This window comes from Nuphar pumila, chromosome 14 (genome assembly GCF_984573655.1).
Source record: "Nuphar pumila chromosome 14, dmNupPumi1.hap1.1, whole genome shotgun sequence".
Classification (NCBI taxonomy): domain Eukaryota; kingdom Viridiplantae; phylum Streptophyta; class Magnoliopsida; order Nymphaeales; family Nymphaeaceae; genus Nuphar; species Nuphar pumila.
The window spans coordinates 67,605,416-67,619,317 of record NC_143262.1 but is presented as its reverse complement, the minus strand read 5'-3'; the positions used below and the strand labels follow the sequence as shown (position 1 = coordinate 67,619,317).

At 37.9% G+C, this 13,902-nt stretch overlaps 1 protein-coding gene across 1 annotated transcript; it reads left to right on the top strand.

The window, feature by feature from the left end:
- Positions 1 to 8,812: 8,812 nt before the first annotated feature.
- On the top strand, positions 8,813 to 10,223 carry LOC149816910 (uncharacterized). Its single transcript, XM_089986747.1, has 2 exons — positions 8,813 to 9,486; positions 9,817 to 10,223. The coding sequence occupies exons 1-2, from the start codon at positions 9,105 to 9,107 to the stop codon at positions 9,999 to 10,001; spliced, it is 567 nt and encodes a 188-aa protein (XP_089842873.1). The 5' UTR covers positions 8,813 to 9,104; the 3' UTR covers positions 10,002 to 10,223.
- Positions 10,224 to 13,902: the final 3,679 nt, after the last annotated feature.

Sequence of the window (13,902 nt, the reverse complement as noted above, 5' to 3'; positions counted from 1 at the left end):
CTCATCAGAAGTTCAAGTGCTCCAGTTTCAGTTCAAAACCATTTCCAAGTGTCCAGGAGCCCGTTTTAGTCCATTTCAGCTCTTTTAGCTGAAATTGAGCTGAGTCTGGTCGATTGAGCTAGTGTTCGAGCTTCGATTTTAGTTCATGTCAGTATTACTGACCTTTGTTTTAGCTCAAACCCAGCTCTGGTTCGTGATTCACTTCACTCCAGTTACCATTCCGTACAATTTCTCTAAAAATGGCAGCTTTTCTTGAAAATTTAGTCGGAAAGGTCAGATGAGTCAGTGTCTTGTCAGTTCATTTGAGTTTTGAAACTCTAAAACCCATCTTATTTCAGTTCAATTCAACTTAAACCCTAGTTTTTAGTGTCACTCTAGCTTGGCAGATCTCGAAAATTATTTCTTTAACCATTTTTGCAAATTTTATCAATGTTAACACTTTTTGAACTAGTACAGCTGCCAATCGGGGTTTAAAATCCAAAATTCTTCATTCAAGGTCTGCATTTCGCATGTCATTTCTCATCATTTCATATCATTTCTCAGCATTTCATCGCATTTCATTCCATTTTCGAAGTCCAGAACTCCAGTTTTATAAATTTTAATCCATATTGAGTTTTAAAAGTTTTCAGAAATCAATTTCAAACCCTGGGTTTCCAAAATTAACATTTTTACCCCCGAGAGTCCAAATTTGGAAATATTTTCTCGAGAAAAATAATATGGATTTCTTTCAAAATTAAATTTTCAAAATCTATGCTGGATTTGCTTCGCAACGAAGTATTGAACTTCAAAATCTGAGCTCGTTTCAAAAGTTGCCAAAAATAGCTCGTTTCGTCTGAAAATTTTCTAAAAAGACTATTTTACCCCTCTAATCGTCAAAATGAATTTCAAAAGAGGAATTTGGACCCGCTCTGAGATGGTCCATCCATTTGCATTTTCTTGTTTTAATTTATAAAAAAAGATTTTTTTTTCTTTATTTTTTTGTTTGTTTTATTTTATTTAATTATTTTATTCTTCCTAAGGTGGGACCCACAAGGGGATCGACCACCCTAGCCTACCTTCCAGCCCACTTCCTTTCTTTTTTCCCCCATTTTCCTTTTTTTCATTTTTTTCTTTCCTTCTTTCTTTCTTTTCTTTCTTTCTTCTTCCTTTTTCTTTCTTTCTTTCTTTCCTCCTTTCTTTCCTCTCCCTCCATTCACGTACATCCTTCTTCAGCCCCTCCTTCTTCCTTCCCTCTCCTTTCTTCCCCTCTTCTTTCCTTTTCCTTCCCTTCCTTCTTTCCCCTTTCTTCCTTACCTCCTTTCCATCTTTTTCAAAGGGAGAAGGCTACATCCATTTACGTAGGGCTACCCATGGCATATTAGAGGAAACTTAGGTTTTGATTTTATCAAAACCTAAGTTAGCATAAAAGAAAGAAAAGGAACATACATTGGCTATCTAACTCTCTCTCTCTCTCTCTCTCTCTCTCTCTCTCTCTCTCTCACACACACACACACACACACGGTGGATTCTCTTCAGCCCACCTTGCTGCAACTTCCAGCCTCTCATTGCAGCCCTCCTACAGCCTGCAGCAACACCTCCAACCACCTTCCTTCTTCAGCCGGTCTGCCCACCTCCAGCCAGCACTTTCATTATTCCAGTTACATCGGTTTCAGCAACACCTACAACTGGTGTTTCCATTGCAGCCGCTCACCCTCCTTCCTCCAGCAGCAGATCTCAACACCAGCAAGTTCGCCTTTCTCATTGTGACGCCTAACCAGCATCAACTCTCATAAGGTGGCAGTGTAGCATTCTCCTGGCTCCAGTTTACATCCAGCTCCACCCCTTCCATTGCAGCTGTATTTCTCACTGTGACAATCAGATCCTAAGTGTTTGGATGCGGCTTTCATAGATCCTAAGTGAAACTCAGTTCAAAGTTGAACCCCTGACGGTATGATGGTGGATGCTAAGAAATAAGGATTCTGTTTGTTTCATCGCAAAATTTTCTTTTATGCTAAGGCTATACGAATGGGGTGATTCACCCATTCAAAGGGTTGAGCCCCTCACTTCGACGGCCAACATTAAATATTTGACTTACATCCCCCTGATCATTTTCCTTGTTTTTAATTTATTTTCAGCATTAATTTCATGTAGATTTTATATTTTAAATATTACACTTCGTTTTGCTTCATCATATTACATTTACTTCATTTATTCTAGCTTAGATCATGGAAATTTCATTAGTAGTCATAGTTTTTTTTTTTTGCACCCAGTACAATTATGATTTTATGTACAATTTTTCCTTAAAAAATCTAAAAAAAAATCATTTGTAGACACCTCTATCTATTTTTTATATTCTTTCGAAAATTGGGCTCCATTTGGGTTTTGTAACCCTTCTAAACTGATCAAACCCTAAATCGGGTTTTTTGCTTCTCTGAATTTTCAATTTCTACTTTAGCAGACAAGAACCTCCGACATCACCATTGTGGGAGATTCGGATTTTCCTCCAAAAATCATAGTGGATTCATGATTAAATCTACTAATGATCTGGAAATTTTGAGGTTTTTACAATTAGCTTTGACCTTTGTCAAAAATCGGATTTCCCAGACTTCTGAGAAAATCTTGATTTTCCTTTGTCAGGATATAGACAAACCCTAATGCACCAAGTCCGTTCAATCTGTAGCCTGTATGCAAAAACGTTCAACACCAAAGTTGTTCCTAACATATTTTTCTATCATTTTCCAAAATTTGGGGATTTGTGGAACTTTCTCAGTATTTTTTCCAAAATTTTATTTTATGTTTGACAGATTCCAATATCCAAAAATTCCAGAGATTCGGGTCTCTGATAACAGTCTGCCCTTTTCCAAACCGTAACCCGAATCCCAATAGTGTAAAAATATCAATTTTTTTTCTGTCTGTTAGAAACATTTTTTCACAATTTCAGTCTTTTTCTCATCTGTTTACTATTATTTCCATATTTTCTACCAAAACCTGTCTGTTTCCCCCAAATCCTAGAGTCGTCGGATTCCGATCCGACTTGCCGGAACTGTACAGCTCCGACCATTGGTCAAAACCAGAAAATGTAAAATGCAAAAATCCTTGCCTTACTGTACTCTGTCACTCCATAAAATTTGGAAAATTTTTATGGAAGTTTGATATCCGAAATCCCCTTTAGAATCAGCATTTTAGGCAAAATTTTGATTTTCTTAGGATTTTAGCTATTTTTTATATTAAGAAAATACAAAAAAAATAGATTTTCAAGTTCCATTCTGTTTCTAGAGTTATTTTAGGTGTCCATGCCAAATTTGGCTTAATTTCAAGTTTATTTGAGTCATATGTTAGTTTATCTTTAAATTCAGAAGCAAAAATCAGGCAAAAATCAAGTTAAAATTGATATTTTATGATATTTTCACCATTTTAGGGTTTTATTCATGTAAACTAGCATGTCATATCATATTAGGGTTAATTTCAATCTCATTTGCATTTCACATTTCCCATTTTTGCAAAAAATTATTTCAGAAAACCCTGGTTTCAAGGCCATAGTCTTGTTATCAGGGGTATTCTGGTCATTTTGACCTAAATTTCGAAATTCCAATTTTTAATTCCATAAATTTTCATGCATATCATCATATTTTATCATTTTGTATTTGATTTATTTCATTTGATTTTCAAAATTCCAAAATTTACAAAAAATCCTTTCAGAAAACCCTGATTTCAAGGTCATCTGGGATATTTTGGTCATTTTAACCCCAATTTCGAATTTTCAAGTTTATTTTCGAAATTTATTCATTATTTATGTTTATATCAAAGGGGATATGATTTTGGGTTTATATCTGAATAATATCTGATAATTTCTCATATTTTCGGATAAATTCAGAAAAACCTACATTTTTGTGCTAACCTTGTTTTCTAGTTTTGCAAGAACATTCAAGAATAAGGCTTAGTTATTTTATTTCTTTATTTTATTTAATTCAATGTAAAAAGCAATGTAATATTTGGAATAAGAGTTACATTTCTGCTTAGAATAGGGTTGCATTGCATATAGTTTAATTTCTGCAAGTTTCAATATCCAATGTATGATTCATGTGCATTTATTTCAAAATCACTATGGTTTATACAAATGGCACGTGCACAAGCTTTTATGGATTTTATAAACTTGGTGGGATTCATATTTATGGCTATACTCAGAATACGAAGAAAACTAAGATTTATGATCTTCATATTAGCCACATTCAGCCTACACACTTAGGCTAACTTAAAAAATGCATTGCATTTCTCAAAACTTCAAAAGGATTTTCCAATTCCTTAATGAAATTCCCTTTTCAAATTCATATTCATTCATTCATATCATTCAAATTGCATTATTTTTAAGTTCATTTTCCAATTTCAATTTCAGAAAAATCAATTTTCTCAAGGATTTACCAAGTCTTTCTCAAGATTTGATTTTCTCAGAATCCTAAGTTTTCACATGAGACTTTAAAGCATTTCCCAAGTTCAAATCAAGATTTTCCAATGTTTTAAAATTCTCAAATTTTAAAATCCCAAGTTTTCAGAAATTGATTTTCTCATAATTTCCACATTCTCAATTTCGTTTTTCAATCTCAAAATCAATTTCTCAAATTTTTCAGTTTTTCCTGAGAATCTATTTTCCTTTTCAAAAATTATTTTCCAATGAATTTCCTGATTTCCCAGAATTTTCAAATCCATTTCCTCAGAAAAACAATTCAAAGCTCAAAATCGATTTTCCAAAGTTCAAGTTTTCCTGAGAAATCACTTTCCAATGCAAATTTCTGATTTCCAATTAAATTCAATGATTTTCCCAAGAATTCAATTTTTAAGTACTTTTCCAATCAATTTTCAAGCATATTTCAATTTTCCAAAGCAAACATCATATTTTCTCAAACATTGCATTATTTTCAAATTTTCATAGCACAAGCCTGATTCTCTGTGTATTCTACGAAAAATAGAGCATAATTTAAATATTTGAGTCAAGTTAAAGCACGTAATTGATCCTTGGTTCACCCTGGTAAAGGCGCCAGAAATGGTTGAACCTCGTACCGACAGGCGGATCCCATTCCACGGAATTTTCTCGCAAATTTTCAAAACGGAGGCGAGTAAATTTTCAAAACCATTTTCAAACTTTGGTCGAGTTTGACTCGCGAAATTCGTTTCTCTCTCGCAAGGGAGGGGAAAATATTTTGCGATGATAACACATACCCATTAGTAGACTTTCTATTATCAAGGCATCCTTCTAAGTCCGCATTTGAGTAGCCAGTGACCTCGAGGTGATCAAATTTATGATACGTCAACATATAGTCTTTTGTTCCTTGCAAATATCGCAAGACTTTCTTAGCAGCCTTCCAATGGGATATGTCTGGATTAGACTGGAATCTACCAAGCATCCCTACTGCGAAGGAAATATATGGACGTGAACAAGTCTGTGTGTATTACAAGCTGCCAACAACTGATGCATATGGATAAGCACTCATCTGTGCTTTGTCAATTTTGTTTTGTGGATAATCTTTTTTGCTCAATTTGTCACATTTTGATATGGGTGTCGTACCAGGAGAACAATTCTTCATCCCATATCGCTTTAATACTTTATTTATGTAGGATCTTTGGGAGAGGCCTAGAAAGTTTTTTGCTCTATCTCAGTGGATCTCTATGCTAAGTATATAAGCAGCCTCACCCATATCTTTCATATCAAAATGTGATGCAAGAAACTATTTTGTCTTTATAAGTAACTTTATATCGTTGGTTGCCAGCAAAATGTCATCCACATACAACATCAATATAATGAACTTACTTCCACTTTCCTTAAGGTATATACATTAATCAATAATGTTTTCTATAAACCCAAAAGTCACAATGACTTGAGAAAATTTAATATACCACTGTCAGGAGGCCTGTTTAAGTCCATATATTGATTTGTTAAGCTTACAAACCAAACGATCATCTTCAGAGAAACCAAAAGGTTGTTTCATGTATACCTATTCATTCAGATCTCTATTGAGGAACGTTGTTTTCACATCCATCTGATGTAGCTCTAAGTCATAATGATCTACGAGGGTCAAATTTATCCTCATTGACTCCTTAGTTGAGACAGGAGAAAATGTCTCATTATAGTCAATGCCCTCCATCTGGGTGAATCCTTTGGCAACCAATCTTGCCTTATGTCTCTCTATTTCACCTTTGGAGTCCCTTTTGGTCTTAAAGACCCATTTACATCCTATGGGTTTTACTCCTTTATGTAACTCGACAAGATCCCACACTTGATTCTTAGCCATAAAGTCCAACTCTTCTTTCATAACTTTTATCCAATGCGAAGATTGTTTGCTTTTAACAGCTTTCATAAAAGTCAATGGGTCATCATCTATATCTATGAAATCATCAGGCTCTTGAAGGTACACCACATAATCAAGATGTATGGTAGATTTCCTAACTCTTGTGGATCTCTAAACATGTCATTCTACAGGTTCAGATTGAATTTGTTTATCATGTTTGTGCTCTTCTGCATTATCCATAATAGGTTCATTTTGGATTTGTGCATCAACAACCGGATGATCAACCACATCATCATTAGGGATAACAATATGGTATCTCTTGATGTTTTTCTTAACAGGTGATGAGACTGAATCCTGTAATTTCTCAAAACCAAGGTTTTGAAGTGCACTTAATCCTACTGAACCATCTTCAAGAAATTTTGCCTTATCCATTTCAACAATCTGTGATGAATGAGATGGGCAGTAAAACCGGTATCATTTTGATCTCTCTAGATAACCAGAAACATACTAGATGAGTTTGTTTTGAATAAAAAATAGCTAAATGCAATTCTTCTGGCGCCAAGCAATCCTTTATCTTTATTATTGTGGAACATATCATCTCCTTGCGTCATTAGAGTGCTTGTTTGCATTCAACAATTAGTACTAAAACAATCAATGATCATATTGTACAACAAAAATAACATGTTTCTTGAAATACTTGACAAATTTTTAAAATTGGTTTGTCTCCAAAACCACAACTATGTGAATTTTTTTTAGATATGCAAACTTTCCTCTGAAATATTCAAATATGTGAATTTTCTCTTTTATTTGTAAATTTTCTCTCAAATATGTAAAATTCTCTCATTCATTTGCATTTTTTTTTCAAAATATGAGAACATGTGAATGTCCTGCCAAATATGAGATTTTCCTCCCAAAATATGTGAACGACGTAACATATTTTATGATTTTTCTCCCAAATATGCATTTTTGAAGTGACACTAAAGGCTTTAGCAGCACTTTTGAAGTATCGCTTAAGGCCGATCATGCTTTTGAAGTATCATTAAAGGATTTAGTGTCTCTTTTGAAGTGTCGTTAAATGCCTATTGCACTTTTGAATTATCACTAAAGGCTTTAGCGGTGCTTTTAAAGTATCGTTAAATGCTCATCGCACTTTTGAATTGTCATTTTTTTTCAACAAACTCTTTTTATTAAAAATCGCATAAGGGCACAGGCAATGACATTCACAAATGTGTTAAGACATTCGCGTGCAAAGGTCAGAATATTCGCAAATGTGAAAGCATGCAAGAAGACATTCACAAATGCGTGAGAGAAAATTTGCATATTTGAGAGAAAATTCACAAACACGAGAAAAAATTCACATATTTGAATATTCGAAAGAGAGGTTTGCATTTCAGAGAAAATTTGCATGTGGGAAGGGTGAAAATATTTTTTTATAATCTAAAAGTTACAATTTTGAACACATCATTTTTGTTGTAATATACAATCATTTTTTATACTAAAAAATGTGTGCAAATAAGGAAGCACTCTTGCTTTACCGCAGCAGCTTATCCAGGGATGTCAATTGGGTAAGACATGCCATACCGAATTCTGTAAGGTTAGGCTTTGGTTACAAAGAAGGGGGTCTGATTAATTATCTAGGTTGGACTCATGAGGTCCAATTAATTTTATACCAAATCCATGTCAAACTCAAATTTCGATGAAGATCTATAAATTTTCAATGTAGTAAACTTAAGAATATTATTTTATCAAGCATAGACCGGGTCTGATTCATGTAATACTTATAGGATCCTACTATGGTTTTCTCATAAAAATCTGATCAGACCTGAATCCGAATATGGTACCTGGATCACTTAATCGTATCCGAGTTTGAACCCTCTTATTTTGTCCGACCAGTTGACACCCCTAAAGTCGTCATTCTCGGTGGCCCCAATCCCAAGCAAAAGCCTGCATGCACCTTCCATGCATCCATCCATCCACCCGGCCTGACCACAGATTTTTCTTACCCATGCGTCATTACCAAACGGCCTTTACTGCTTTTTCGAATTTTGTCAATATTAATTTCACAAATCATGCCGTGCTCTATATATTAATCAGACTCTTTGGGTCTGACCCAGATTCTAATCGGACCTTCTCATTTATTGTCACCCTATAAGGTTTGGTATGGGTCATGGATCGGTCCAAGTCAAACCCGATCCCTTGACACCACTACATGTTGACCCCCCCCTTTTTGTCCTTGACCTTTATAGTTGAGGGTGAAACACGGGAAACTCCACAAAGCCCGAGCCATACACGTGATTGGTGGACACGGGCACGAGGTAACCCGCGAGGAAGAGTCCGGGGTTTGTGGTTGCTTGCGTGTGGGATCTTCTGATGTTCGTATCTTATCCTCAAGATTTTTTACAATGACAAATATGGCCCTAAAGTAGCAAAGCAAAATCCGGTTAAGAGACGTAAAGGTGATAGATACGAAAGGATTATAGGGATAGGAGACATGGCGCAGCCGCCAATAGGTGTCCCACCAATAATGGGACTCCTGTTTGGAAACCTTCCCCTGCGCCTTCCGGAAGGGAGTTGCTTTCATAAAATCTCACTCTCCCCCTTGCTCTCTCCTTGCGAATTATTTCCGATTCCCCAATCCACCCTTGGAGGATCCTCTCTGGTTATGCAATCTCCGACTCTCGGCATCCGTCGGGGCCTCCGCCCGTCTCCCTCTCGAGGCTTCCCACGCCCGAGATACTTCCGATACCGCCGTTTGAGGTAACCAAATAAGAAGAAGAAGAAGAAGAAGAAACCGTAGAGAAGGAAAGAGAAGGAAGGAAGGGCGATCGAGGGATCGAACCACAAATGCCGTCTCCGAGGGCTTCCCGACGCGAAGAGAAGGGAAAGAAGTCGGCGTCGTTCCACGGACGGATCCCGTCGGACTCGAGGGACACTGGTGCAGTCCTCCGCCGGCCCAAGACCCATCCGGAGCTCTTCGAGTGCCGCCGGACGGCCGGTCTTCCGCCGGCAGATTTCCATGGTCCGCCTCGCCTGACGAAGCTCCTCCTCAACGTCACCGTCCAACGCAGCCTAGGTCCGATCCACATCGTCATCTCGCGGGAATCTACCGTCCAGGATCTCATCGCCGCCACGCTTAGGCAGTACGCCAAGGAAGGAAGGAGGCTGATCCTATCCTTGACCGACCCTTCGGCATTTGACCTCCATTATTCGCAGTTCAGTCTCGAAAGTAAGCAGTCGCTAACCCCTCTCTTCCCTTCTTTTGTTTCTTCCTCTATCTGTCTTTCTCATAATTACGAAAACGCCCTCGTGGAAGAGGTGGTTTCCCGCTTTGCGTCGGGTGGGTAGTTTTTTGCCGCTCCCTCCCTGCTTTTCTTGTGGCCGTGGTGGAAGAAGGAAAGTGGCGGCTCTTCTTCTCTTCCGTTCCGTTCCGTCCACCGGCCGCGAAGCCGTTTCGCTTTCTTTTAGATGACGATAATGCCCCCTAGGTTTTTTTTTCATATGACCGTGATTTTGGGGTTTTCATTCTTTTCTTATCCTTCTTGTTTTGCTTGGACAGGATTGGATCCCAAGGAGAAACTGATGGGTTTGGGTTCGAGGAACTTCTTCTTGTGCCCAAAGCCGCTAACGGCAACCCCCGCCACCCCCGCCACCACCACCACCACAACGTGTAGTGATGAAGCGGAGAAGGCGGCCAAGATCACCTCTCCTTGGCTCTTCAAGTTCATGGATTTCCTTCGCTGATCATGAGATATCAGTGCTTTTTATTTTATTACCGTCTCATCCCTAACGACGGAAGGGCGTCATTGTCTTTTTTTTTTTTTCTAATTTTAGGTGGATGTGATAAGGTTGACTGTAGACGGCATCAGGCACTAAAAGGGTATGACGATGTTAGGTTGATGCATATGTATGTATGATAATTATCTCCTCAAAGGGATTTTAATAAATATGTTGATGATTTGTTTATTATGCTGTTCAATCGGTGGTGCTGCGGACTTAGGGGTGTCAACGGGCATGATCAGATTTTCGGGTATGGTATTGGGTTCAGATGTGGGTTTAATCGGCTCCACTATAAGAAAAATCATACCCAGACCCAATAAGAACTACATGAACCAAACCCAAACCATACCCAGTAAAACCATATTTTTTATCATTTTTACAATGAAAAATTGTGATTAAGGAGTCTTAATCGAAACTTGGGTCGGGTCTGGGTCTGTTATAAAATTTCACAAACTATACTCAGGTCCACGTATAAATTGAACCTTTTGATCCAGACCCGAGTCATCTTATTGATCACCATATCCGGAGCCTATAAGGTTTGGTTCCGGTTGGGGATAAACGAGGCCCGTTGACACCCCTACTCGGACTAGGTTCACTCAGATACCTAGGTTGAGTTAACCCAGTTCGCTTGATCAAGTCGCTTCTCTGCACTGCTCCCGTGATGAGAAAAGGTCATCGTGTGAATTTTTTTTTATGCTGTCTAGTTGTATGCCGAGCTGGTAGGCGAGGTTGAACTTTTTTTTTTGATAGGCAAGCTGGGGTTAGGCAGACCCCACCAGTTATACAACAATACTGTTGGGATTCGAACTTGCAACTTCTCAACACAAGGTGACGGTAACTGCTCCTACCCTTGTCGGTAATGGGTTGAAGTATGACCAAACTGATTCTAAAAAAAATAATAAAATAATCATTAAACATTAGAAAAACTATGACGAAACTGCACTAAGCCATGTCCTAATCAAAAGATGGCTAATCGAGGGACTGATGGAAAGTTAAACTACGATTTGTAAATCGTAAACTAAAACTCAAAGCAAAATAATAAGAAAATAAAGAAACAAATTAAGTAGACTTCGAACCCTCAGGTGAGCCTTGGAGGAGAGATTACTCACTCAAGGCAGGCTCCACAAATTTAGTCATCAATTTCCCAGTTGATGTGAGTTGTGAAACGCAGTTCCGATTTCAGATATATATCAACTTTAAGTTCTTTTCTGAAACAATATCAAATTTAAGTGCAAAATCCAAATAAAATGATAAATCTTACACGTCTCATTCTCGTTTTCACTTCCTCATGTAAATAGTAATAAAATGGATCTCTTCTTACGACAACCATGTGGTTTTCACGTGCAATTGTAAGGCACTTAATTTTTTAAAAATTTTATAAATTGCACTTAAAAAATATTATGGTTAATTAAAAATTCTGACGAGTTTATTACGATCAAGTTTGCTGTGAAATGTGATATAGAATCATCATTTTACCCTCAACATTATATTTTAAAAAATACACCTGAAAAAGAGGAAAGGAATCTTTGAAGGGTTAACTAGTAAATTAACTCTCTTAACTCTTACTGATAACTTTGGTTAAATGGATAGAAGTTTAGTTTTTATTAACAGTCCAAAAATTTAGGTGTCTTTTTAAAATTTAAAAAAAATTAGGTGTATTTTTTACTAATGCCCAAGCTTTAAGTAGGTTTAAAAAAAAAATTATGATGAAGGAAACCGCTCATCAAGAACAGGATCACTAAATGGGGCGGCCTCGCTGCCAGATAAATTAAATCTTGAGTTTGAACAAACATTTCATATTTATGACTAGTTTTGTAGGTTTCGCAGTGATGATATGGCCAGTGGGAATTGGGAAATGGGCTGTTGTTTGGAAGGGAAATCTTTGTTTTTATACAGAGAAAGCTGGGGCCAGTTATACAACCATATATAATAGGGATTCGAACTTGCAACGTCCCAACACAAGGTGACCTACTCTAACTGCTCCTGCCAGACAAGCGGAGGCCCCTTTGGTTAGAAGGAAAATCTTAATTATTGGAGTCCAAAGAGTCGGTGACCAAGTCAGCTTACTTTTCTAGATAGGAGTCATTGTAGGCGCCGCTATGTTCCAAAGGTGGTCCCAAAAAGCTTCATTATATTGTCAAACGTGAGGAAGGTGGGAACTAGGAGCAGTGCTTACTGCCCTTGATAGATGGCGAACCCCCACCCCCTCTCCGGCGACCCTATCTTTGGATTTTTGGATAGTAAATTGGAAAATCAAATTCGTTTCGTTTGACCCGGGGTTAGCATTAGGGGTGTCAACCGGCCTGGTTTACCCTGACCTGACCCAAACCAAACTCTATAAGGTTCGGGTATGGCGATAAATAAGAAGATCCGATTAAGACTCGGGTTCAGATATGAAAGTCCAATTAATACATGGACTCCCAGTTCCGATTAAGACTCATAATTTTTCAATATAAAAAATGATAAAAAAAATATGGTTTTACAGAGTATAGTTGGGGTTTGGTTCATGTAGTTCTTATTGAGACTGGATATGTTTTTTCTCATAGTGGACTTATTAAACCAGAATCCAGACCTAATACTATACCTAGAAATCTAGTCCAAGTCTGGTTTCACCTGGATCCGAGCCAAACCCGATCATCTGACACCCCTAGTTAGACTAGTTAGAACGGGCCTTGGCTGTCATATGAGAAGTCGGGGTTCAATTCTCACGGGCGTTATCTCTTTTGCATAAGCCGAAGCAAGTAGAAGCCCCGGGGTCAGTTGTATTAGCCGTGGCGTTTCCTGCAGCTTGATGGCGACTATGTGTCCGCGCCGGTGAGTGGTTTCCACGGGTTAATTATGAAAAAAAAAAGAAATTCGTTATTTCGGGAAAAGCTACAATGTGAAATGCATGCATTCACAAAAAAAAAACGAGGGAAAGCAAGGATGGCGCTGCTGTGGTGCCTTCTCCTTGGGATGCTGCCTTTGTCGTGGCGTGTGACAAGATGAGATGACCGAAAGGACAACGATCCAAGGAGGAACAAATATCGAGATATCTTCAGTGTTTTAAGTGCCAAATTGAATTTCTCTCTCTCTTAAAAAATTGTCAAAAATGGAATTTATTAATATTCTAATGCAACTTGAGATCAGTTTTGGGAAAGCAGATCAGGTCATCATGAACATGAGCTTTTTTGCTCATGCCAACATCGTGGCCGTCCGTTTTGTATTTTGAAAAAAAGTTAAAAAGCCCACGGAACAGTTATATGTTACGTGGCATTCATCCAAAATTCAAACAGACGGCCACGATGTTGGCATGAGCAAAAAGCCCATGTTCAGCCATGACCTGATCTGCTTCCCAGTTTTGGAGCCTCGAATGGGAGGTGTCTTGCCGTTTCCTCTCAAGTGTTTTCCATGCTCTCTGCTGTTTGACAGTAGGGGTGCTACAAAAACATTACAATTGGGAATGGAGTTGGCGACCGCAACACTATAGTTTAACACCATTTGGCAAAACCATATTTTATTTTGACTATATTACATGCATGTTTTTTTTTTTAAAAATAGCCGTTGAGATGGAAATTTGGTCCCCGCTTCCCCCCCAAACTTACAGCTCCCAAATGGAGCTTTCATACTACTTTATTTATCTTAGGAAACGTCAATCTTTTTTTTTTTGTTCCAGCTCTGCTAATGGGGTTGAAGGTAAGATCTTGGTCAGACGTGGTTGGTAACAAAGGTGGGGGGTCGAATAATCAGATTGAAGGTTTTGGTTCGATGATGGTGGGAGATCAGAAGATGTTATACATTCCGGATGACCGATATAATTAAGAACCTTTTGAAACCGCACTCATGGAGTCTATAGCTGGTCTGTCGAGTGGAGAAGATAAGAAAA

Bases quoted from the DNA above. Each gene is read 5' to 3' on its own strand.
- LOC149816910 (XM_089986747.1), top strand. From the start codon at position 9,105: ATGCCGTCTCCGAGGGCTTCCCGACGCGAAGAGAAGGGAAAGAAGTCG. The intron at 9,487-9,816 runs GTAAGCAGTCGC...TTGCTTGGACAG, and splicing joins TTCGCAGTTCAGTCTCGAAA to GATTGGATCCCAAGGAGAAA.